This window comes from Osmia bicornis, chromosome 2 (genome assembly GCF_907164935.1).
Source record: "Osmia bicornis bicornis chromosome 2, iOsmBic2.1, whole genome shotgun sequence".
NCBI classification, from domain to species: Eukaryota; Metazoa; Arthropoda; class Insecta; order Hymenoptera; family Megachilidae; genus Osmia; species Osmia bicornis.
The window spans coordinates 12,169,613-12,192,675 of record NC_060217.1 but is presented as its reverse complement, the minus strand read 5'-3'; the positions used below and the strand labels follow the sequence as shown (position 1 = coordinate 12,192,675).

General features: G+C 52.1%; 6 protein-coding genes across 11 annotated transcripts; 3 read left to right on the top strand and 3 right to left on the bottom strand.

Moving 5' to 3' along the window:
* Nucleotides 1–24: 24 nt before the first annotated feature.
* On the top strand, nt 25–3,309 carry LOC114879841. Its single transcript, XM_029195172.2, has 5 exons — nt 25–301; nt 1,287–1,540; nt 1,995–2,048; nt 2,110–2,264; nt 2,323–3,309. The coding sequence occupies exons 2-5, from the start codon at nt 1,327–1,329 to the stop codon at nt 2,689–2,691; spliced, it is 792 nt and encodes a 263-aa protein (XP_029051005.1). The 5' UTR covers nt 25–301; nt 1,287–1,326; the 3' UTR covers nt 2,692–3,309.
* Nucleotides 3,310–3,335: 26 nt separating this feature from the next.
* On the bottom strand, nt 3,336–7,158 carry LOC114879832 (metabotropic glutamate receptor 6-like). Its single transcript, XM_029195153.2, has 12 exons — nt 6,578–7,158; nt 6,362–6,521; nt 6,164–6,306; nt 5,960–6,108; nt 5,643–5,839; nt 5,266–5,576; nt 4,983–5,208; nt 4,803–4,925; nt 4,410–4,733; nt 4,056–4,338; nt 3,794–3,993; nt 3,336–3,735 (listed from the first exon to the last, which is right to left on the bottom strand). Exons 1-12 carry the CDS (start codon nt 6,827–6,829, stop codon nt 3,338–3,340), a joined length of 2,766 nt encoding a protein of 921 aa, XP_029050986.2. The 5' UTR covers nt 6,830–7,158; the 3' UTR covers nt 3,336–3,337.
* Nucleotides 7,159–7,190: 32 nt separating this feature from the next.
* Nucleotides 7,191–9,913, top strand: LOC114879835 (sodium-coupled monocarboxylate transporter 2-like). Its single transcript, XM_029195161.2, has 13 exons — nt 7,191–7,489; nt 7,548–7,707; nt 7,784–7,849; nt 7,913–8,032; nt 8,089–8,243; nt 8,337–8,477; nt 8,560–8,668; nt 8,728–8,837; nt 8,908–9,091; nt 9,158–9,244; nt 9,307–9,488; nt 9,562–9,754; nt 9,822–9,913. The coding sequence occupies exons 1-13, from the start codon at nt 7,287–7,289 to the stop codon at nt 9,861–9,863; spliced, it is 1,752 nt and encodes a 583-aa protein (XP_029050994.2). The 5' UTR covers nt 7,191–7,286; the 3' UTR covers nt 9,864–9,913.
* A 91-nt stretch (nt 9,914–10,004) lies between these two features.
* LOC114879839 (CCR4-NOT transcription complex subunit 9) lies at nt 10,005–11,737 on the bottom strand. Its single transcript, XM_029195168.2, has 3 exons — nt 11,010–11,737; nt 10,523–10,917; nt 10,005–10,458 (listed from the first exon to the last, which is right to left on the bottom strand). The coding sequence occupies exons 1-3, from the start codon at nt 11,337–11,339 to the stop codon at nt 10,257–10,259; spliced, it is 927 nt and encodes a 308-aa protein (XP_029051001.1). The 5' UTR covers nt 11,340–11,737; the 3' UTR covers nt 10,005–10,256.
* Nucleotides 11,738–12,454: 717 nt separating this feature from the next.
* Nucleotides 12,455–15,278, top strand: LOC114879838 (scavenger receptor class B member 1-like). Its single transcript, XM_029195167.2, has 4 exons — nt 12,455–13,930; nt 14,055–14,329; nt 14,455–14,707; nt 14,789–15,278. The coding sequence occupies exons 1-4, from the start codon at nt 13,265–13,267 to the stop codon at nt 15,143–15,145; spliced, it is 1,551 nt and encodes a 516-aa protein (XP_029051000.1). The 5' UTR covers nt 12,455–13,264; the 3' UTR covers nt 15,146–15,278.
* Nucleotides 15,255–23,039, bottom strand: LOC114879836 (scavenger receptor class B member 1). 6 transcript variants are annotated; one of them, XM_029195163.2, is made up of 7 exons: nt 22,965–23,039; nt 21,901–22,322; nt 18,548–18,885; nt 17,544–18,041; nt 17,286–17,484; nt 16,868–17,076; nt 15,255–16,691 (listed from the first exon to the last, which is right to left on the bottom strand). In XM_029195163.2, exons 2-7 carry the CDS (start codon nt 21,956–21,958, stop codon nt 16,434–16,436), a joined length of 1,560 nt encoding a protein of 519 aa, XP_029050996.1. In that variant the 5' UTR covers nt 21,959–22,322; nt 22,965–23,039; the 3' UTR covers nt 15,255–16,433. The 6 variants fall into 6 exon arrangements, with proteins under 6 accessions (XP_029050996.1, XP_029050995.1, XP_029050997.1 ...); XM_029195162.2 differs by lacking the exon at nt 22,965–23,039 and adding an exon at nt 22,500–22,941; XM_029195164.2 differs by lacking the exon at nt 22,965–23,039 and adding an exon at nt 22,500–22,941 and having other exon boundaries at nt 21,901–22,220.
* Between the last annotated feature and the right edge of the window lie 24 nt (nt 23,040–23,063).

The window sequence follows — 23,063 nt, the reverse complement described above, 5'->3', positions numbered from 1 at the left end:
CCGTCTGTAGGCTTCCCTTCGGATTCCGGTGTCGAGAAGGTAGCGGAATCTCAGGGGAAGTACAGGGTACCTGTGTCGGCGGATCGCAACAGGTAAGAGGTAACGAGGATCGAGCCAACGGGCATCGGGTAACTGAACGGGAGGAGGAGCACCGCGGAAGAGGGGATGGAGGGGCACGTAGGCGGAGAGGTGGAATTCAGGTGCGAGCAGGAGGCTAGCGGAAAAGGCGGCGGTAGTAGTTGCCTCCTGGATCGTGGATCCTCAGTTTACCGCGACCAATCGACGCGTCCAGCCGACCAAGGTGACTTTCTCGTTTTCTATTCATTCCGTTCCGTTCCGTTCCGTTCCTCGCTGCTTTCCACTTTCCTTTTCACGTGATTTTTCGATAGTTTCAAAGCCGACGATCCGCGAGCACAGTTCGGTTCGATCTCGAAACACGCGATCGCTCGACGATTTCCAAAGTCGCGAAACAAACGATCCACCTGCTACCTGTTGAGAAGCGATCGATCGAGAATTCCAAGCGTCGACAGGCATGCGTGGCATCGTTTTCGTCCGATCCTCGGCGATCGAGAAGGAATTGGACGCAGTCGAGCGGAAGATCGGAGAAGACTGGGGCGCAGGCGCGGGAGTCGAGCATCGGTGATGAAAGAACAATGGATCGCGTTCGATTTACGTTGGAGCGATTCTACGCTCTCGACTCGCGGTCGAAGCAGACTCGAAAACCTGTCCGGTCGCATTCCTGTCGATCGCCCACGCGGCTGCGAAACTGTTTCTCCCTTCGCCCGACGCGTTCGAGCTTACGAACGTAGGATTTCTACGTTTCCGGCGCGCGCCATCGACAGGACCACAGCTTGTTCGTGAATTTCGCCGCGGTACCAGTCGCGACGCTTCTCCCTCTCGTTCTCCAAACTCCTTCCATCTCTTTTGCCCCCTCGTTATTCCTCCTCCTCCTCTCCTCTGCTTCGTGACATCGCGTCGAACACGCTGCTGCGTCGTGTCGAGTTTCGAATCGTTCGGAGATCGACGAGAGGTCGTCGGCTAAAATCGATCGCTACCGTCTGACGCGTCGGAATTTCCTCGATGAAACGGATCGAAGGCGTTCGCGATAGAAAAGCGGCGAGGTCGAATCGGCCGGCTTGGCAAACGATTGTTCAACGACCAACTACGTGTACTCGCTAGCGCGATACCTGTGATGAGTCACGTCGCCTTCTCCTCGTCCTCCTTACCGAACTTATCGTCTCAACTATGCCGTTACACTCGTTAGAGCTTGGACGAATGGTTTTCAGAATCGAGTGGAGCATGGTCCCGTTCGATCACCGTTAAACGATGAAAGCACCGATCGGATTGCTAGCGCTGGCACTGACGACCATAGGAGCCGCGGGCGCCGCCTTGAATCCGGAAGGAGTCGAGTGCGGCGACGTACGTTGCACCACCGTCGAGTACTGCAGCCACCACGACAAACATTGCAAACCCTGTTCCAACATCTGCAACGTGACCGGTCGCAACTACGAGCCCGTCGAATGCAACACCGATTGTCAAGGTAAGCGACCGGAGCAGCTATCGTCCGATAGCATCGGTATCCTTTACGGTCCAACGGTCGAGAACCGGCGGCATCGAGCGTTTCGGATCGATGAAAAGGGGGGAAACTTGGCCCAGGTAGTAGGCCAAGCGTTTCCCGAGGCCCGTACACCTGAGTACGAGACAAGGTAGCTTCGAGTCCGTTGACTTTACACCTGACCACCTCCCCCTCCTCCACCCGTTCCCTCCGCCTTCCCACACGCAACCAACCTCGATGACTCATCCCTACAGTTGCCTGACTGCCTTCTTTTACTTCCTTCCTTCACCTTTTCTTCTTCTCTCCCCCCCGACGCCCTTCTCCGACCACCTGCCCTATACTCGAGGAAAATTTTCTCGGTGTCCCTTTTCCAAACGGACGCGGTCGAATCTCAACCTGTTCCGTAACGATCCAATAAATCCATACCGTTTCTTTTCAGAGTACCTGCACGACCAACGATACGTCCTTCTCAAACAGTACGACGATCTGCGAGGTAAGGTTTTTTCACTCGAGGGAGTACTATAAGTTACTTATAGGTCGTTTATAATTCGCAGGGGAAGTCGGGAGATTATGGATTCTAGTGGCGGTGTCGACCACGGCGGCGGTTTTCTCGCTACTCTCCTCCATGTACCTGCTCGCGAAGATGTTCCCGAGATGGGTGAAGATGCGAGCCGCCTTGGCTCGAATATTCACCGGAAAGTGTACGAAGGTGAGGAGAGAGACGAGTCTTTCATCGAGATCGAAATTATCAACCCTTTTTTTTTCAGAGGGCGAACAACGGTATCAATCGGCGCAGTCACAACAATAATAACAATAAGGTGCAAGAGGATGCGGAATCAGGCACGGTGAAGCACAACGGATTGAAACTGACGATGCCGACGATAAGCGCGAGCGTGGCTCCTTCTCGAGAGCCCGAACGCGGAACCGGAAACGAGAGTGGAACCGCGAGCGGGAGCGGTAGCAGAAGCGGAAGCGGAAGCGGACTGTGTCACACGACCCCGAATACCACCACCACCTCCTTATCGGGGAGGCATCCGAGCGAGGACACCACGCTGGATTACGCTTACGATAATCCAGCCATGACACCTAGCCCGGAAACCGCTCAGCTTCGAGCGAAACGCGAGAGTTCCTTCTAATGGATCAACTCGGTCTCGCGAAACCAGTATTGTACATATACAAAGTAATTTTAAGTACTTAAAAAGCGACGCGAGGAATCACGCGTTCCTTAACAGAGATCCTTATCAGCCATTCCGTCCACGAAAGGCCTTTCGAGCGAAGCCGTGTCACGGTTCGCATAGGTCAGCGACGGTGAACGCGGTGCGACGATCACGACCAGCCCGGCGATCGATAATCGTCCGAAGAACGCGCGCGTTTCGCTCAACTCGAATGCTCAATCGTCTATGCCTTTGGAAAACAGCGCGCGTTCCATTTTCATTCTCTTTTCAACCCCTTTGGTCGTCGACTCGCGCAAACTCCGTTGACCTTAGTGTAATGTCGTAAGTAAATTCGAGCCCGCAACGAGCAGCGATCTCGCCTCGAACCGACGTCTTCCAAGGCAAACTCTTTGCCTGCTCGTGGGTTCTCGAGGGAACGAAGTCGAGACGGATCGCCGGTCGTTCCGCGCGGGAGGAGAGAATCAATTTGTACCCTGATCGTTCGTTAACCTCTACAGTAGGTATTTTTAATTTTAAGACGATTTTCGTTGTTGTTGCTATTGTAGTTTGTACGAATAAACGCAAGAACGTGCACTGGAATATCCGAAATCCGATTCTTTTAAAAACGTTAGACGGGTTCTCGAGGGACGAGCGAAGGGGAAGGGGAGGCGGCTTCCGGGGTGACCGGGCGCAGAGGAGCGATGGGTGCTATCGGCGTAGCCGGTGCGGTCGGATGCGAAGAACCGGCGTGTCTAGCCATCACCAGCTCCCTGGTGTTCTTCTCGGGTCTGATCAGCACCACGTAAATTTTCGGCAGGAACAGACATAGCAGCTGCACCATACCGTTCAGAGACAGAGAGAGCGCCAGGGTGATCACTTTTACGACGTTGCTGGTGGAGGCGAGATACAGAGGCACGAATGCCAGCCATAGAATTATCGTCGCGTAGTTGGCGAATGCTATGCGACGGGTCTCGTTGAATCCCTCGGGACACTTTCTCGTCTTGATCGCGTAGATGGTAGACGCGACTGAAAAGAAAAATCCTTCGATAAATCAACGTCGATCGAAGAGAATGATGTAACTTACCGGTAAGAACGAAGGGATACAGCAAACCGATCACGTACGAACCGTCTTCGGAACCCTTACAAACCCGGACGTTTGCCTCTCTACTCGGGTACGAGTGCGTTACTGCCGGGGGTTCCTTCAGCAGCCAACTCGCGTCGAATGCGACCTCGACCAGACCGAGGATCGAGGCGATCGCCAGCTGCGATCTCGGACTAGTGTACCTGTAATAATGAATTCTTTCTTTCGTTTTTAAGTTGCTCGTTTCCTCGATGATAAGGTTTACCGTCGTTTGCGAGGACTACGCGCAGGGTCGTTGAATATCCTGTGGATCCTGTTGATCTTGGTGGCGAGGGCAGCGTAGCAGATCGTGTAGCAAAAACCGATCCCGAAGCGGACGACTGCGCAGCTATGAACGCTTGGTTTCGCGACGACAGCAAAAGTCATCGAGAAGCAGCCAAAGGTACCGAGTAATAATAGAAAAGACAACTCTCGACCGGATGCCTTGATCATAGGTGTATCTCTGTATTTCCAGAACACCGAACAGACGAACGAGGTCAACGCGATACCTGTAAACACCTGGTGCGTTAAACCGCCCCCTCCTAGCTATACAGGAAGATTTGCGAAAAGAATTAATTACCCGAGACGGCCACCGCCGTCGCGACGATGGCCCAGGGGTTCGAATAATCGACGAACTGTTCGGGAATCGGTTCGCAGCTGGTCCCATTAACGGTCGGTCGACTCCCCCATTCGCACTCCTCGCATCTCTGTTCGTCTACCTTGTACCGGTAGAGACCGCAGCTCTGACACCTCCAGCAGCAAGGATCCTCCTTCACCCTGACCATGATGCGATTCGAGCCGCAAGGACGAGAACACGAGGAGGAGGGAAAAGCGGCGTGACTGTCGCCCCGGAAGCGGAGGTTCTCGCGGTCCAATCGCAGCACCGATTGTCCTTCCTCGTTTTCTAAACGTCCTTGCGTTATTTATACAGACGTCGCGTGACGGAAGTTGATCAAAGAGGGATATCGCTTACGCGTGTAATTGCCGACCACCACCCAATGATACGAGCCGTTCCCCTTGCGCTGATAATTCAGGATAGAGTACCTCGGAGGACCGTCCACCTCGTCCACGAAACCGAATCCGTTTCCCGCTTCGTCTGAAGTCAATAAATTCCCCTTTGGAACTTCCGTCGATCCGACGAGCGTTTGCGTACCTTTGAAAGAAACCTGCGCCAGGTAACGAGAGAAGAGTCGCTCGTTTATCGGTAACATCTCCTCGCAGACCCCGAGGAAACCCTCTCCGCAGGCATCTTTGTGCATGTCGCGGAGAGCATAAGCCGCCGCGTACACCGCGTCTCGAACGAAGTGCAGAAATCGTCGCTGCTTGTATCCGGTGCTTCGGCCGATCTTCAGTCGCGGATCCTCGCAACGAACGCGTGCCTGTATTTTCACATTCACGGTAATCCGCTTTTGATTCCAGTCAGCGATTCGACTCACCCGTTTCCTCGTCGGCGGAGTATCATCTTCGCAGTCGTGATACTTTTTCCAAAATTCCCTGAACCAAGGATCGATCCGCTCGTGATCGAGCTTAAGACCGGTGAAGTACTCGTCGAAACCTGCGAGTGGAGTGTAGAGTGGCTGAACCGCGAGCGCCCCTTCGAGTACCGCAATCTCCTGGCTCTCCATGCCCCGACGCCCGTCCGGCCAGGAGTCGCTGCCCAGCCACACGAATCGCGATCCGACCCCTACGCGTCGTGCCGCTTCCAACACGCGCAACGTCGTCGACTTCTCCGCGAACAGCACCACCACTGAAAACAATTCCTTCGGAGAAGGAACGCGTTTTCGAAAGCAGGCTTTCAAGGAAAGGAAATCACCTCGGACTTCCGTCTTCTCGGCGATCGTCCGGACCACGTTGTCGTAATCGTCGATCGTGAATCGGTCCTGGCTGATGCGCTGCGGAGCGCTGAAGCATATAGAGTACTCGCCGGCCAAAGAGACCAACGTCTCGTATCCATGATCCCCGTACTCCGAGTCCGAATAGACGACGGACACGTATGACCATTCGAATTGCCTGATGATTCACAGAGAAAATAATTCGCTGCAATTATTTATTTAGTATACGCGGGTGGGTACCCTTTGCATTTTACCTTAGAAAGTAGTAGCGTAGGAAAATTCTAGAGGAAAAACTTACCTAAGAATCTCCAACATGGCGCGTGCTTGGTTCACGTCATTGGGAACCGTGCGGAAGAAGTGCGGAAACCTCTCCTTGCTACTGAGGAACGGCGATGTAGCCATGTAAGAGATCTGCGGGACCGGAAACAACGCCAGCACCGAGGCTATCTACCAATCCAATGAATCAATGATGGAAATAGAGAATAGTTTGTTAATTTCTTACCTGAATGGTGACCGAACTCGACTGAGCACCGAGTATCGCTATCACTCGGTCGAATCCACCGTCGAGGAACTTGGGCGCGCTGCGATCCTCGCACTGGTACTCTCCTCCTCTTCGCCCAAACTCCTCGCTTCTCGCTATGAAGCCTGCAAAGGAGAATATCTCTAGGAACCAAACAGAAGAAATACAGTTTATCCTTACCTTTGACGAAGTAGAAGGCTTGCTCCAAGGCGTGACTGGGATTGTCGCAGGTGTCGAAAGCCAGGACGCCTAGTTTTATACCGGGAAGAATCTTGGGGTTCTCGTTGACCCTGTTCACCGTGTAGAGCATAGCTTCCAACGGTTGAACACCGTCCTCCGTCTACGAAGACGAAGAAGTTAAGATCGAGGTGAAATGAAACGATTTATTCTACTCACTTGAATCTCGCCGCAGCTCTCGCCTCCGGTCCCCCTCCGATGAATCGGAAACAGACCTCCCAAGAGGAAGTCGCCGGTGATATTCGCGTAAGCGATGCCGCGTCCGTCTCCGACGCTCGGTCGTCTGACGGACAAACCGAAGGCGAGGAAGCTCGCGAGATAGGTTCGTATCATGTCCCGTCGAGACAGGGAATCTTCGTTTCGGCTGGAGGAGGTCGAGCTGGCTCGAGGGAGTGGCCGATTCCGCGGCATTTCGAGCGCATCGGGAAAAGCGGAAATCGATGGGGTTTAAGGGCGGGGGCGGAGACGGGAAAGAAGCGACACGCGAGAGAAGGTAAACGAATCGGACGGGTAAACAACGGAGGGGCAGGCAAAGAGCAATTTCGTTAAATGCGCTCTATCCGACTTGGCTGACCGGCTGCCCTTCGCCAGACACGCGTCACCAGTTACCACGGATTACGCGTGGCAAAGACGAAACCGATCGACGACGATGCAGGGTCGCGAACGCGAGGACGACTACGGAGGAGAGGGTAACGCCGAGAGGAAGCTGAGTGGGAACGATAACGAGGGAATCTCCAATTATTCAATCGTCTCTCCGAGTCGGTTCGTTTAACGTCCCGCTCGTATTCGGTTCCGTCACTCTGAAACGAAACGTTTTTCGAGCCAGCCGACTCCGCCGACTTCCTCATCCATTCGACCGATCGACGCGATGGACGGGCAGAAGAATCATTCGCCGCAGAAATCGTTCGATCTGATCGACTGCGCCGTGTTCGCCGGTATGCTGGCCATCTCAGCGATCGTCGGCGTTTACCAAGCGTACAAGGCGCGGAAAAACACCGACGCGGTGCGGGAGTATCTCGTAGGAGGACAAAACATGTCCATATTCCCTATAAGCATGTCGCTGATAGCCAGGTAAATCGTCGATACGATTCTTTGTCCGTTTGACTTGTTAAATTTTTTCGATTTTCAGTTACATATCGGGAATAGCGATCCTAGGGTTGCCTGCGGAGATGTACGTCTATGGGACGCAATTATGGTGCGTGGTGATCGGCGATTGCTTCGTATCCCTAACGATGGCCTACGTTTATCTACCGGTGTTTTACGGTCTCGGTATCACTTCCTCTTACGAGGTACGTACCACTTCCGTCTGACTCTTTATTACTATATAGTACTCTGTTTGAACTTCGCGCGAAACCGCGATTTCAGTATTTGAAGCTAAGATTCAACGACGCCGTTCGACTGATGGGTTGCGCGATATTCCTCATCAAAATGGTAAGTGACGGAGGGGTCTCTGTTAAAGGATAAATCAACGGAATGAAAGACGATCGCTTACAGCTGCTGTACATACCCCTGGTGATATACGTACCCGCGCTGGCGTTCAATCAAGTGACCGGGATAAATCTTCACGCGATCGCCCTGTTGGTTTGCGCCGTCTGCATATTTTACACCACCCTGGTGAGAGAAACGTTTACGAATCGCGAAGGAGATCGAAGACGCGCGTTTATTTTCAGGGTGGATTGAAGGCGGTCGTGTGGACCGACGCGATTCAGACGATCGTGATGTTCGGAGGTGTGATCGTTGTGGCGGTACTCGGCACCAACAGAGCCGGCGGTTTCGAGGATGTGTGGAAGAGAAACCGCGACACCGAGCGAATCGAATTCTTCGAGTAAGAGATTTAACGAAAACGAGCTCTCTTACTCAACCCGAATCGAATCGAATCGAATCGACTCAATCCTCGCTACGTATTACCGATCGACAGCATGGACCCGGATCCGACGGTGAGGCACACCTTCTGGACCGTGGTGATCGGCAACTACTTGAACTGGCTGGCCAGCTGTTCGGTGAATCAAGCGATGGTGCAACGATGCCTGGCGATGCCGAACCTGAAGAAAGCCAACGTGTACGCGATTCTGTACTTCATTTTCTCCTTTCCTCAGGAAATTATCCAAACGTTACGAATTTTCTTTTGTTTTTCCTTTCAGAACGATCGCGATTATGGCAGTCGGTATAATAAGCATCGTCTCGCTAAGTTGTTACACCGGTATCGTGATCTTCGCAAACTTCTACGACTGCGATCCCATCACGACCAAGGTAACGATTCCGCCGATCTCCACGCGTTTTATTACTTCACCTTCCCGTGTAATCTTCAGCAAATAAGAAAACCGGACCAACTGCTCCCGTTCTTCGTGATGGAGATGGCCGCGTCGATCCCAGGCCTCCCCGGCCTCTTCGTCGCCGGTGTGTTCAGCGCCGCGCTCAGGTAAATCGGTTTCGTTGTTTTCCTCTTTCCTTTCTATTGTCTATGCGAAGAAATCGATTTTTCTCCACAGCACCATGTCCACCGGTTTGAACTCCATGGCGGGCGTGATTTACGAGGACATGATAAAACCGTGGCTTCGCGTTCCCCTCTCCGAAGTGGCGGCCAGCCGAACGATGAAGGCGACCGTGGTCTTGACCGGATGCATCTGCGTCACCCTCGTTTTCCTCGTCGAGAAACTCGGCGGACTTATCCAGGCAAGTATCGGTGCATATCTGTTACGCGAGTTCCGCGTTTCGTTTACGCATAGTCTGGTTTCGCAGGCTGGCAAAAGTCTGTCCGGCATCACGGCGGGTCCTCTGCTCGGGATCTTCACCCTCGGCATGCTCTTCCCTTTCGCTAATTCCACGGTAAGTTTGTACATTTCGTCTTTAAACGTCTCCCTCGATGCTCCTCTCTTCGCTCGAAACAGGGAGCACTGGTCGGAGGTCTGGTAAGCTTGAATCTCGTCGCCTGGATCTCCCTTGGCACCCAAGCGGCCATCTCAACCGGGAAGATCAGCTTTCCGGTGAAACCGGTATCGGTCGACGGATGTCCGGACTCGCTGAAGCAACACACCGCCAACCTTACCCTCGTCGTCGAAACCGCGATCAAGTGAGATTTACGCTTCAGAAATCTCTCTGTAGCTTTGACGAAATTAATCTCGGGGTTTCGTTTTACCTTCCAGGGAACAGCCGTTCTTCCTCTATCGAATGTCCTATCTCTGGTACACCTGGGTCGGTTTTCTCACCGCGATTCTCGTCGGTCTGTTCGTCTCCTGGATCAGCGGGGCGAACAAGCGCAAACATGGAGACGAGAAACTCTACGCGCCTGTGATACGGAGATTCTTAAGCGACGCGAGTCTACGTACGAAACAACAGGTATACACGGTGCGATCGATAATTTCGATCAGGTTTTCTTACCGCTAGCAATCGTGTTTATTTGCAGGAGAACACGGAGATGGAGAACGTGAACGCGAACAACGCTTAAGTTTCTATAGTAGCCCACGTTTGATCGATTCTCGTTGGTAGTTTGATCGGTAATAAAGAGGATCAGGGAAGGAACAACGACGAGCAAACTGTAATAAAATACTTATATATGTATACGTACAGAGACATACACGGGCATAGATACATATATATATATACATAGGTATATTTGTATTTTCAATTCGCAACCTTTACACAAAAGGAACAGTAAGAAATGTACAGAAACGCTTTAGCGTATCGAGGGGGACGCGAACCTGCCGTTTCCCAAAGGCTCCAACCTTCCAACGCTTCCGAGATCCATAGATCTCTGCGAGATTTCGCTTTCAGTTCAGTTCCAGACCTCCTGCCTGGCGCGTGATGCATTATTCTGGTCCGATCCGGCCAGTATCGTGATTTAAGAGGCGAGAGGCGACATGCCGATGGTTCTCGGGTCCTGTTGGCCCGGTTGCGCCTGAGGACCTGGCTGGGGGCCGGTTTCTAGGTTCTTCAACAACTGATTCAACCAGTGCTTCGTCGACGCGTCCTCCTGCAGGCACGTCGCGAAGGTGTTGTCTCGCAGTTGATCGGGCAGACACTGTCTGAGAGCCAGCAGAGCTCTAGAAAACGAAATGGTTATACACAAAAGAAAGAAAAATCAATTAATCACCCTTTTAAACTGACCTAGGATTGTCCGACAGTCTCAGATAGCACCTGACCACGTGCTTAAGTAACCTCGCCGAGGGATCCTTGGCCAGGGACAACACCATTTTTCCCAAAATCATCGCAACGTGACTGAACCGATCGTAGGTCTGACATATGTACGAGAGTCCGCTGTCGTCCAACAGAATCTTTTGCAAGATAAAAGTAGCTACAGTTTTGCTGAGCTCCGAACCGCTCTCCATGATGCGCAAACAGAGCGGTATAATCTCGGTGGTGAGTAAAAAGGTGATCACTTCTTGTTCATCGGTTTTTACCAACGCGCCGATCACTCCCAAACTGGTTAATCGGAGATATTCAAACGGCCGCGTTTTGCTGACCGTGTGTAGAAACGGATAGAGGAACAGCGGAACGTGGGCCTGAAACGAACGAAACGGAACGGATCATGCGAATCGGACCGCCACCTATTATCCTAACCTAATATGCGGTTATTGTTTATTCGTTTTGTTACCTGTAGAAACGCCGATCTGGTTTCTGGATGACTGGCAACGCATTGTAATAACGCCAACGCGTTGCATACACGGTTGCTCTGATAAGCGGTTAAAGTAGCCGGATTGATAGCCGGATAAATGTTTATTATCTCCTGGAGCAACGACGCGGTTGTTCCAAACGAGTGCCATAGCATCGGCGCCAAATCTGGCACAACTTCTCGTTTTTTGCTCAGTTCTAACAATGCGTTCTCTCTAGTTTCGGGATTAGACAGTTCGATTATCCATGTATAAACTTTCTCGCGATCGACCGTGGACTGTAACGCGGCCGGGCTTTGTTGCGAACTCATCATTCGAGTTTTCACTTTTCAGTTGTTTTCGCTTCAATTCGGCAACGTGATTCTTTTCTTTTTAATCAAAACTCCAGCTTCGATACAGCCCTCGATCTGCTTTCAAAACAAGCGGCTCTGAATCGATAACAAAACGAGAAAAACTTTGAGGTTATCCGAGCGGTGTTTCGGTCGACTTTCTCTACAATCACCGTACCTCTCGCGACTATTTGTAACTTATTCGAAAAACATAACGGTATAGATCGGTTAAAATACACAAATACTTTCTCCTTGGCACTAAATACTCTGTTTTATTATCGTTGCTTCTGTCTCGTCGAATTGTGAGAAAATTGATTGAAAAACATGGGATTCCATGGCGCGATCTATCGAGGGACGCGCAAACTAGCCTGCGCGTAGGAGGTTGCCTCGACCGTATCGATCGATAGTCGAACGGTTGACTTCGATCGTAATCGAATCGAATGGAATCAAAACAAATTGAATTCGAACGAAGACCAGCGCTCTTCTGCGAATTATCTTTGCGTCTTACCGTCTCTTTATTTATGAAAAAAGCAAAAATTGATAAACATTGATCCGATTGCTGGTTGTTAACGAGCAAACTTTTCCATTTGAAAAACGAACGACGGGATAATCGATAAGCTTTACGATTCAAGATTCCCTCGAGTCTAAACAACTCGATTGTGGTTAAAAAAAGTATAGAAGCAAAATTGCGAATATACGCCTCGTCCTTCGACCAGCAATAAAGTAAACATTTTTCATTTCTAGTACAACTACTTTTTACACGGGTTTCATTCAACCGTACGCGTACGTTTCTCATGCGATCGTACGAGTTTATCGCAGGAAGGAAGAACGATAGATAAGTTTACGCAAATAGCGTTTATACGTAGGTAGACACAGAAGCGTAGTTACAAACGTCGCGTGGTCGGTAATTTTCGTTAGATTTCAACTTTCTCGCGAAACGAAAGGAGAAAAATGCTCGGCGATTTTTCCTTCGCGCAATCGTAACGAAGCGGATAAGAAGCGTGGACGGGGGCGCCTGGTATCTGTCGTACGAGTCGTTACGTCTCCGTTGAAAAGCGAAACGTCGAACCGCAAACAGGAGGCCACTAGACTACGCAGAAGAAACGGGTGAAAAGGGCATCTGCCAGTCACAACATACCAAACGATTGCCGATAAAATCGAATCGCCGGCGACGCGTTCGAATCATTAGACACGGACGATCGATCGATCGATCGTCAATGACCGCGTTGCTCTCCTTTCCACCACTCTTTCTCTCTTTCTTCGATCGACAACGTCTGAAATTCGGTGACTCGAATGAAGAAACGCGTGGTCGCGTAGCGTCGAGTTATCGATCGTTCGACCAAGTTTTTTTTCGTCTACGCCCGATAAGAGCGACGGACGTTGTTTCTCCGACACGGTCGCCGATCCTTCCCCCCTTCTTAACGCGACGGAAAAACCGGGTTTCCCTTCGCGGCGATCGATCCAAATGATCGCGCGTGATCGAGCGCGAACCGCGTCAACGCGAGGACGCGATCCAATTCGCCGATTCACGGTTCACGGAGAAGAGAAAAGAGAAAAAATCGTGAAAGAACGCGTACGGTAGGATGAACCGATAAGAGATGTAGTAAAGGAGTGGATAGTGGAAGAAAGGTGGAAGGGAGGAAATGAAAGACGAAGAGGAGGAATATCGTGCCTGGGTTGTGCGAGCGACCGAAAGGTTCGGTAGCGTGCAAGGGTCATCGCTGTCGTTGGCGCGAGGTTATCGATGAACCGGGGGTAAAGTGGGGGGATTTTTGGGCGTCCTCGACGAAACGTCGTTCGTCGCTCAGTAGATCGTCGGAAACGCGTGGAAAACGGACGAACGGGAATAGGAACGAGTTGGTTCTCGATTGATCGATTGGAAATCGGCAAGAATTGGCGCGATTCGCAGAATGGAGAAGAAGAAGAAGAGTTTAGCGGTAGCGATCCGAAAGAGGTTCGAACGAAAAAGAGACAGCCGAATCCGTTGGTTGTACGCGTTCACCGCGTCGATCAGCGTCGCGATATTCATACTGTTTTGGTGCACGAACGTGTTTCACGACGCGATACTCTCGAACCTGGAACTGAGAAACGGGACGCCGACCTTTCTGTACTGGCAGCAACCCCCGGTCGATCTCACCGTCAAGGTCTACGTCTTCAACTACACAAACCTGAAGGAGTTCGAGAGCGGAAACGCGACCAGGCTACGGGTGCAAGAAGTTGGCCCGTTCGTCTATCAGGAGAGCCTTCGTCGGGTAAACGTGCAGCTGCACGAAAACAAGACGGTCACGTATCAAGAGAAGAGGAGCTACCGTTGGATCTCCGGTCTCTCGGAGGACGAGATAGTGATCGTGCCGAACGTTCTGCTGATCTCGGCACTCGCTAAATCCCGTAATCTTATGTACATCATGCAGATCATGTTGACCACGATGCTCTCGAGCGTCGGCGCGAAACCGTTCCTCGAGTTGACTGTCGGAGAGTACCTATGGGGATACGAGGACGAGCTGTTCGAAATGGCCAAACTGGTCGCGCCGGCGAAGCAGCCTATTGCCTACGACAAATTCGGCATCCTCGCGATGGTACGTATATAGCAGAGCGTTACGTCGCCGCCGCGCCGGTTTGCCGAACGATAACGAGTTACAAGGTCGCGTTCTTGAATCGTATCGCTACGCGTTCGTTTCTAATCGTTTGAATTTCTTTTAGAAAAACGGCGTCAGCGCGGATCGCATCACGATACACACGGGAATCGACGATCTCCGGAATCTCGGGATGATTCAAAGGATCAACGGTATGGAGCACCACCACGTATGGGAGGACGAACATTGCGACAGAATATACGGCACCGATGGAAGCATGTTTCCTCCGCACTGGATCGCTCAGCCGAATAACACCCTCTACGTCTACGTGAAAGACGCCTGCAGACGGTTACCCCTCGTCTACGAGCGTCGCGGTTTCGCAAACGGAATTCCCACTCTAAGGTGAGCAAAATCTCTTCTACTTTTCCCCGTAAAATCGACCCATGCACGCGCGCGTTACCACCGATCATGGAGAGAAACGCGCGGCGATCGAGCCAGATATCGCTTCAACAGTCCGATGATCGTAGGTACAAATTACCGAGCAACGTTTTTACGCCGACAACCAACAAAGACTCGTGTTTTTGCCCGAAGGAATCGCACGATTCGCTCCGCAGAACATGCCCGCCGGTCGGAACGCTGAACGTTTCCGCCTGTAAATTCGGAAGTCCGATGCTCGTCTCCTTTCCTCACTTTTACGCGGGCGACGAGTCGTTGTTCCAGAGAATCGAAGGGTTAGAACCTGACCAAGAACGACACGAGAGTTACATCGAGCTTCATCCGGTAAGTTTCTCTTTCGATTTCCTCTAGATCGTCCGGTTGATTCGAGGATCGATCTTCATTCCCTTCTGTTTGTCCTTTCAGCGACTCGGCATTGTCGTCGATACGAAGATGAGATTTCAATTGAACCTAGAGGTACAGAAAGCCGTCGGGGTGCCTTTTTCCGGGAGCATGGAAGACGGCTCGATCTTACCCTTAATCTGGATGGACTCGGGGATCGAGGAGATGCCCGAAGCGATGCAAAAGATGTTCTATCATAGCCATTATCTCGTGAACGCGATCGAGGCGGGATTTCAATGGTGCAGTCTGGTCGCGGCGATCCTCTCGTTCGGCGCGTTCCTCACCGCGCTGAAGAGGGATCGACCGGTAGAATCGAAACCAGCGACTCCGTTAACCGATCGAAGCGAAATCAGCGAACTCAGCGAACTCAGCCTACCGTAAGACACGCGCTTTCTTCTCCCGATCTCGATCTCCGCCTACGATCTCCGTCTCGATCTCCGCCACGATCTCGAAAGCCTGTTGTTTGTAAGAAAAAAAAATCCAACATTTCTTTCGTTGTTTCGCCTGAAAGATATTTATTGTTTCTTCGATTTCGATATACCCTCCCCCCGTTTCCGAAAGCCTTCCTTTCATCCGTCCGTTTCGCGGCGAACGCGAAAGCGTACGGTCGCGAAGCAATCTTTGGTTAACCGAATCGGATTCGCGATAAAGTCGCAAAATGTAAACGGAATCGTTTCACGCACGAGTAGGTTCTCGCGATGACTGATAACCTAGGTCGTACGACATTTTCAAAGAAGCGAGATAAAACGTGGATCTCGCATTTTTCTTTCGTTCGACACGCAATTAATCGAGGCTCTTTCGTCGCCGGACGTTTATCGCGAAACCGTTCAGCTGAGATTCGTATCTCTTTCGCACGCCTTCCACTCCTCTCTCCTTTCCACGCCGCGTCGATTCTTACTCATCACGAATCGACACGGCTTCCAAGCTAATACGATATTTCGCTATCTATCGTTTAAATGATCGGCGCCCCGTTGTACAAAACTAAATTCACCTAAATATCTAATCGTAATCTATCTGTCGAGTAACGCGTTTACAACGGAATACATACATACATGTGTACTTATAGTTATAGAGACGAACGAACAACCGATAACAATAAGAAAATGGTATGGATCGCAGCCAGGACGAGCCGCGATCGATCGATCCTTGGACGGAATTGTTTCTTCGGCGACGCTGCCGTCGTCGGCAGCATCCAGCACCGACGCGTACACTCTTTGGTCGGCCACCGCAATACGGAGGACAGTTCTCCACGAAATTTCACCTACATTTGTCCCCCTCTCATCCCCCCTAACGTTTCTCTTCCCCTCTCTCTCACTCCCTCTTTACATTTCTACGCGCGTACGTACAGTTTCGCGCAAAAACGGTCCCGACGATTAATCGGACGCCGATCTCGCGACCGCCCGAAGGTGAGTCTCGCGTAACCTCTTCGAGAAAAAAGAAGAAAAAAAAAAAAAAAGAGGTAAAAGTCCTCGTAACCGGTGAGTTACCGTTACGCGGCGAAGCGTACTGGTATCCCGTCCGTCTAGTTTGTACAGGTAACGCGTCGACCCGAATAGCGTCGATTCGCGTCGCGTACGATAACCGCGAAGCGGCCGACGCGTAGGCGGGTCGCCGCGCGTCAAGATCTCGCTGGAAATTCGAAGATAAACGGCGAACGGTCGCGCGGTGGCTACTTGGAAGCCGAGGAGTTTTGGAACGCCGGATTCAACTGTCCGCTCTTCCCGGATGTCGCGTTCGAGGGCAACGGGTTGCTCAGGTGAAGCTTCTCCTGACGTTTCGCGGCGCGTGCCAAGCACACCAGCGCGCCTATCAGAACGATCGTTCCGATCGCTGCCAGAGCACCGGAGACCGCGGCTCGCGCAACCGGAGGAACGTCCACGGCCATCTTCATCAGGCTTCGCATCTCCTCTGGAAGCTCGTCGATACCCTGGAAGAGTGGAAAAAGTCGGATAAGAATTCGTATCGCGTTCCGTGAATTCGCGAGGACGCGCGCGTTAAATTATCTCGTCGACCGTTTCCCGTCGTTACACCCTATTATCGCGATAAGTATCGCCGCCCACGCGAGCACGGAAAAGTTGGCTGAAAGCGATCATAGACACTCACGTCTTCGAACCACATGATAGGGAAGATAATGTCCGGGAACGAGGCGACTTGCTTGATGTCTCGCACTTGGCTAACGGCTAGATTGATCTGCACTCTCGCTTTGGCACGCAGCGCCGCCCCCATCTTCGGCTGTACGTCGATGAAGAATTGATGTTTCTCTTGTACAGGTGCGGATATTCCGTTCACCGCTTCTCGGAGCCGTGGGTCAGCTGAAAAATCAGAAACGGTAGAGTAATGGTCCAAGATGGAGGGGGCAGAGAATTCTCAGCGTCGGTTGTTCGTTTGCGAAAGCGAACGTCTCTCCGTTGGTTAAAGAAGCGTTCTCACCGCGGTTCTCACGACAGTTCGGGAGAATTTTCGAGAGAGAGAGAGAGAGAGAGAGAACGAGGTCAACCGATACGCTTTGCTGGGATTTTACCGAGATAGAAATGCGGAAAACTGATGAGAACCGGTGAATCGTATTGGCAAAGGGACACGTTGAAGGTTCCTTCGGGCGCGCAGGGTGGCCCTGCGGGACAGTAGCATCGTTGCGACTCCAGTCTGCTCGGGGAGGCGAACGCGTCCTTCGCCGGAACGAATCTGAATCCCGGTACACCACCCGCGGTTGTTACCTCCTCCTGAAACGATCGATCCTCGCGATTAATCATCGTGATTCGAAACGTCGACGGTCGATTACCTTAAAGGTGAGAGGTAGAGCCCGGCAGAGATCTTTGTCGAATATCTTCAGGACCGTCTGTTTGGTGATGCGCGGAGGAAAGATACTGCCGTCGCTACCGGCGATTCCGTCGCACTCCGGCACGGTCCAATGGCCGAGGCTGCTCTTTCCGTTCCACTTGTCCAGAACCCCGTACTTGCCGATGTCCCCTTGCCCCGTGAAGATGGTGTACCAATCCGGCATCGTGCTGTTCTTACCGTACAGCAAACCGAACTGGTCGTATGGTAGCTTCTGCTCTTTCGGCACCACGTCCTTGGCCAATTTGAGCAACGGGTCCTCGTAACCCCATAGCAGCTGACCGACCGATACCTCGACGAACGGTTTTATTCGAAGGATATCCATGATCGAGGCCATCGCCAATCGAAGAAATCGGGCCGCGTGCTTCGATTGACTGGTAGCCGAAAGCATCGGCACGTTCGGCACCACCACCAGATCATCCTCCGAGCCGACCGAGAGTTCCTGAAATTTTTCATTACGCACCGCGTATCTCTTTACTTTCCCTTTTCTTTTCTTTTTATTTTTCTTTCCTTTTGTTTAGAGACGCGCATCTTTGTAGAAAGCAACAAAGATATCGGTCCGATCGTTGCCGCTCGACCCACATTACCGCTCGGTAGAAGAACAATTCTGGGAAACGAGGTGTCGCGCGGACAGACTCGGCGAATCGGTGCCACGTCGAGCCACCGTCTAGCTTTGCTTTTAATTCACGGAAGCGCGTTGCTCCGCTATTACGATCTTACTCAACTCGCGCGTATCGTTACCAAGCTGCGTTGCGTCACACCGCGCGAAACGACTTACTCTGCAGCCTCTTACGAGACCAGAAACCGCCTATCTTTCTCGTTTCCCTTTTCCCCGTGGGCCCCGTACTACCGCCGATCCATCGATCTTTCCATCGTTTCGTTACACCTTTTCTAGACGTTGGCTAAACGAAGGAAAGAAAGAAATATACATACGGTAGCTAGACTTACCGGTGAAAAGACATACTGCTTCTTCACTCTGTACGACACCGTGTCGTTGTCGTTGAATTTCACCTCGACCTTTTCCCAGTGTTGCAAGTACACGTACGGACCGAGCTCCTCGAGGGTCGGTTTCTCAGCGTCGTTCAAAAATCCGTCGGCATTCGTCACGTTGTAGATGTAGACGCTCAGCTGAGGCGAAACGGGGGGCTCCCTCCACCATCCGAATGTGCGACCGCCATCGCGCAACGCGATCTCCCTGTTCAACAGAACGTCGACCAATTTCGGAAAGACCGCCGCTAAAATTGCCGCCACGATGATCATCAACGCTCCAACGGCAACCGCTGCCCCTGAAATCAGGTCGAATCGTCCTGGTCAGGTTAGCGAAGAAACAGACGTACAAGTTGAAAAAGAAAGCCGATCGCCGGTCACGATCCCGGCGCCTCTCCACCGTCCCCCTTGCTTTCTACCGCGACGCGAATTGCGCGTTGTGCCCGCACACCGGAAGGAATCATCGCGTTTTCCCTTTCGTTTTACCCACGCGTCGTCGAGTTTCCGTCGAGGTTCCGCGGAAATGTTGCGGAAAAAGCAGCGAGGCCGAAGGCGTCTTACCAGTCATCGTTCGCCGAACGATTCTTCCGCGAGCGCGTCGGTGCATCGGAACGAGCCGCTTTTCGATCGATCGAAATAAATGAAACTCGACGCCGAGAATCGAGTCGCGTCGAAACAATCGGCGATCGATGGAGGAAACGTCTAATTGATTTTTCAGTCACGTAGCTGAAAAGTCACGTACGCGGCACGAGTCACGACCTTCGAAACAGGCGGTCCTACTTTTCCAAGCGCCATTGAGGCGCATCACCGATTTCGTTTCGCCGATCTCGTGGACCGCGTAAACTCGAGAGCGCAATTACGTAGCCCGTACTCGTCGGCTCGTTTCTCCGCGGACAATCGAGGGAACGTTCCCAGCGGAAACAAGAAACGCGAACCTATTCCGTCCGCCTCGTCGCGTCGCGTCGCGTCGCGGAGATCCGCGAACCATCGCCAATCGGAAATGCGAGGCACGATCCGGCGAACCGTTCGCGTCACGCGCTCGACCTTACAAAATCCTTCGGGCCAAGTATCTTTCTCGCGACCTCGAATCCTCGGTCAAACTTTCCAGCGTACGTGCGACGGTTGCGCGACCGATATTGTTTTTCCATTCGATGCTCGAAGGATTTCGAAAATATTTGCGCTCCTCGCGGCGTTGCGTGGAATGCGATCAACCGCGCCTACTTATATGCAAACGCCGATCGATTCGCTCGATTCGCTCGATCAGCCGATTGAGAAATCAAAGTTTCATCGGAAGGCGATGAAATTTGCCGGTTCGCGATTAATTTTCGTTCGACGACGTATGTATATGTAAGAAGGGTAGGGTAGGATAAGGAGGGAAGGGAGAAGAGAGGCGGCGTGCCAGTTCTCCGCTGGCGTAATCTACTCGAGAAACGAAGCCACGGAGCAGAGATATCAACGCTCGCGCACGAACGTTCGAAACTCGGCAACGTCCTTGCTGGTCGAGGCGAACCGATCCACGCGGCGATCGATTGCGACTCGCGGATACTTTGCTTGGAGAACAATCGCGCGATCGCTCGTGTTTCTCTTTACCTTACGGTAAGCGTAAAAATTCTTGAAACTCTTTATTCTTTCCCGGTAATCGGTTTACTCGTTTCGCTTCGTTTCGAGTACCGGTCAGCTAGCGTTCGAATTACCGTTATTTGCGTAGCTCTTACTTTTACTGGTAAAGAGACATCTCGTTGCGACTCGGTTCGCCGGGAACCGAGCAGAATCGCGGTCGACTGAAAACGCGGCGGAGCGAAACCGCGGTCAAGAGTTAAATACGCGAGCTCGAGCGCGTGAAAGAAAACAGAAATTATACACGGTCGTTAGCGAACGAGGCTCGCAGCCCCGAAGGCGATGGAATTTCGTAGGTCGCGTACTATCGGAGCGGTTCACCTTCGGTCGACGCGAGTCGCCCATCGGACCTCGCGATGCCCGTTCTCCTCGACCAGCAGGAACGACCGAGGTCATCCTCGAATTTCCAAGCAGAAACGCGCAAACAGCTGGTCGCACGAAAACGTAGCGTGGCATAGCCATTTGCCGTGTACCCGCCTCGCCTCTCCGCGAGCTCCTCGAAGGCTCGTCGAAAACCCGTCGGCCGCCATCGCTCGCTCGCTCGCGGACCCCGCCGCCTCTGTTCGGTATTAACTCGAAAGGAATGCAACGTTTGTTCGATCGACCGTGTCGCGATACGACACGGTGCGTGGAACTTTGATCGAAAACTTGACGCTTCTTTCTTTTCATCCTCCATCTTTCGTCGGTCGCTCTCGAATCGTGATCGCTAAGGAGGACGTTTTCCCTCGAATCAGCGAAACCTTCCACCCGTTAGAGTACCAACCTATGCGTACTTGTCGGCAATTACTCGCCATTATATAAGACCGTGCTTCCTGCTCTTACTCGGAAAGTTTCGCGCGTAACCAAGAGTCGAACGCGAATCGGTCAACGGCAACCTGCGCGTCCAGTTGAAGGACTCGTTCGAAATGTTGCGTAATCGGCTAGAAAAAGAACCCAACGACGATCCCGGAATCGGCAGGTATCATCCCCTCTCGACCGCTCTTTGTAATGGTAGCAAAGTTCACTTTCTGACGCGCGAATAATATCCCCAGGCTGTACGATTACGAGATCGCGGCTATCGGTTCTCCGGCTAAGAACTTGTCCCTGTCCGGATTTCAACCTTTATTTTAATCCATTTTTTCCGCTCGATATCGACTTCGACTTTGATCGAGCCGTCGCGTCGCCTCGCCTCGCCCGCACCACGTTCCGTCTCGTCCTCCATCGTTTTCTTCCCGGAATTTTCCAGGCTCTCGTTCAGACTCGTCGCCAGCGCTTTTTTTACCGATACCTGCGCGTAACGCTGCTGAACGAGAGAAAATCCATTGCTTACCTTCCGCTCGCGGGTCAGCGCCGACAACGAGTATACTCGCCGCCGTTTTTCAGTGAAAGTATCGAGGCGGTTATGCTCGAGAATGCTCGCATTCTCGACGGCCGGATCGATAGATCGGCGCGTTCGAAAAGCAACGATGACACCGATCGACCGAGCGTCGAATGCAAAACGACGCGACGCGACGCGTCGTCGCATCGTGCATCGTCGCATCGAATCGTTCGGAGATGATTCATCGAGTTAACGTACCAGATGACACGTCGTTCGAATCGAATTAAGAAAGTAGCAGAGCGTGAGCGCCGATTCTCCGTCGCCGGTAACGTGCTTAACGACCTCGTTAACGCGCACCCTGGCTGCCTAACGAACGGCGCTCGCCTCCTTTCATACTTACACCATCGTCGCAGGAAGCCTCCCTGAAGTTTCGCGCAAATCCCACGATGCACCCTCATCTTGATCGGTCACCGTGGATCTACGCTGATACGAACGCTCTTTTCTTTATTCTTCTTCTTCTTCTTCTTTCTCTTTCTTTGATTGCCCAGCGTTTCCCTCTTCCTTTTAAACGGTCGCGCGCGCGCACACGCGCTCACCTGTCCCCTCTCCTCCTTTTCCTTCTCTTTCTCTTATTTTCTCTCTTAATTCGTGCCTCCGCGCCTTCCACGGTTGACCGAACCACGTATCGCTTTTGTCACCGCTCTACCAGCGATACTTTTTCTACAAATCGTTCACCTTTCTTTCTCCCTATTCTTCGTCGTTCTCCTTCTCCTCGTAGTTAAGCCAATCGACCCTGTCGTACGTTCCAACCGCGAGTCTCTCCTAAGAAGAAGAAGAGTAAGAAAGAAAAGATGACGAGGAAAAGGAGACGAAAGACGTCGCGGTCGTGCGACGAACGAGAAGGAGAAAGTCTATACTGCTTTCCAAGCGACAAGTGTGCCACTGGCGATGCGTCGACAACGAAGCAACGATACTACGGTTACACGCTAGCCGATTTACCTTTCTCCGTAAAACAAATTTCCTCTTTATTGATTCGTTCGACGGACGGGTACCGATCGCGAAACACGATCACGATCACGACCACTCCTTGTTCCGTCGGCTCGACGGGCAACAAGTTGCGCGCTAACTCTTCGAACCTTTTCGAGGCAACCGTGTAGCGCGTGCGCGCGTCTAACTTGACGAATAAAAAAAAAAAAAAAATAAATAAAAAACACGCGATCAAAATCTTCCCGGGTTCCTACGAGAAAAACTCGCGTTTTCGATCGCATCAAACGCCAGGCCAAAGCGGATCGATCGCGCGCGTCGAAGCGGAGATACCGATCGAGAGAAACGGAACGTAGCGAATCGATCGCTACGAGATCAACCGAAACACTGCGGCAACGACCGAACGAACGCGACTCTCTTCCCGTTCGACTGCATCGTGAACGGGTGAGCACGCGATTCAGGTGAACGATTTATTATTACCCCACTCGCGTTCCTTCTTTTCCACTTCTCCGTTCCTACGTTCCTACGTTCCTTCGTTCCTCCGTTACTCGCTTCCATCGCGCTCCTTCCTTCCATTCC

What these genes read in the sequence shown, in the direction of transcription:
- LOC114879836 (XM_029195163.2), bottom strand. Translation starts at nt 21,958, where the DNA reads ATGAGGGTGCATCGTGGGATTTGCGCGAAACTTCAGGGAGGCTTCCTG. An exon ending in AGGCTTCCTGCGACGATGGT is followed by an intron (nt 18,886 to 21,900) that starts GTAAGTATGAAA and finishes ACCTGATTTCAG; the next exon opens with GGGCAGCGGTTGCCGTTGGA. An exon ending in AGCAGTATGTCTTTTCACCG is followed by an intron (nt 18,042 to 18,547) that starts GTAAGTCTAGCT and finishes GAAAAATTTCAG; the next exon opens with GAACTCTCGGTCGGCTCGGA.
- LOC114879839 (XM_029195168.2), bottom strand. Translation starts at nt 11,339, where the DNA reads ATGATGAGTTCGCAACAAAGCCCGGCCGCGTTACAGTCCACGGTCGAT. An exon ending in CCAGATCGGCGTTTCTACAG is followed by an intron (nt 10,918 to 11,009) that starts GTAACAAAACGA and finishes CGTTCGTTTCAG; the next exon opens with GCCCACGTTCCGCTGTTCCT. An exon ending in AGACTGTCGGACAATCCTAG is followed by an intron (nt 10,459 to 10,522) that starts GTCAGTTTAAAA and finishes TTCGTTTTCTAG; the next exon opens with AGCTCTGCTGGCTCTCAGAC.
- LOC114879832 (XM_029195153.2), bottom strand. Translation starts at nt 6,829, where the DNA reads ATGCCGCGGAATCGGCCACTCCCTCGAGCCAGCTCGACCTCCTCCAGC. An exon ending in CGAGAAGACGGAAGTCCGAG is followed by an intron (nt 5,577 to 5,642) that starts GTGATTTCCTTT and finishes AATTGTTTTCAG; the next exon opens with TGGTGGTGCTGTTCGCGGAG. An exon ending in GGTGGTCGGCAATTACACGC is followed by an intron (nt 4,734 to 4,802) that starts GTAAGCGATATC and finishes AAGGACGTTTAG; the next exon opens with AAAACGAGGAAGGACAATCG.
- LOC114879841 (XM_029195172.2), top strand. Translation starts at nt 1,327, where the DNA reads ATGAAAGCACCGATCGGATTGCTAGCGCTGGCACTGACGACCATAGGA. An exon ending in ACAGTACGACGATCTGCGAG is followed by an intron (nt 2,049 to 2,109) that starts GTAAGGTTTTTT and finishes TATAATTCGCAG; the next exon opens with GGGAAGTCGGGAGATTATGG. An exon ending in TCACCGGAAAGTGTACGAAG is followed by an intron (nt 2,265 to 2,322) that starts GTGAGGAGAGAG and finishes TTTTTTTTTCAG; the next exon opens with AGGGCGAACAACGGTATCAA.
- LOC114879838 (XM_029195167.2), top strand. Translation starts at nt 13,265, where the DNA reads ATGGAGAAGAAGAAGAAGAGTTTAGCGGTAGCGATCCGAAAGAGGTTC. An exon ending in AACGGAATTCCCACTCTAAG is followed by an intron (nt 14,330 to 14,454) that starts GTGAGCAAAATC and finishes CGATGATCGTAG; the next exon opens with GTACAAATTACCGAGCAACG. An exon ending in GTTACATCGAGCTTCATCCG is followed by an intron (nt 14,708 to 14,788) that starts GTAAGTTTCTCT and finishes TTGTCCTTTCAG; the next exon opens with CGACTCGGCATTGTCGTCGA.
- LOC114879835 (XM_029195161.2), top strand. Translation starts at nt 7,287, where the DNA reads ATGGACGGGCAGAAGAATCATTCGCCGCAGAAATCGTTCGATCTGATC. An exon ending in AGCATGTCGCTGATAGCCAG is followed by an intron (nt 7,490 to 7,547) that starts GTAAATCGTCGA and finishes TTCGATTTTCAG; the next exon opens with TTACATATCGGGAATAGCGA. An exon ending in GCGATCCCATCACGACCAAG is followed by an intron (nt 8,669 to 8,727) that starts GTAACGATTCCG and finishes TGTAATCTTCAG; the next exon opens with CAAATAAGAAAACCGGACCA.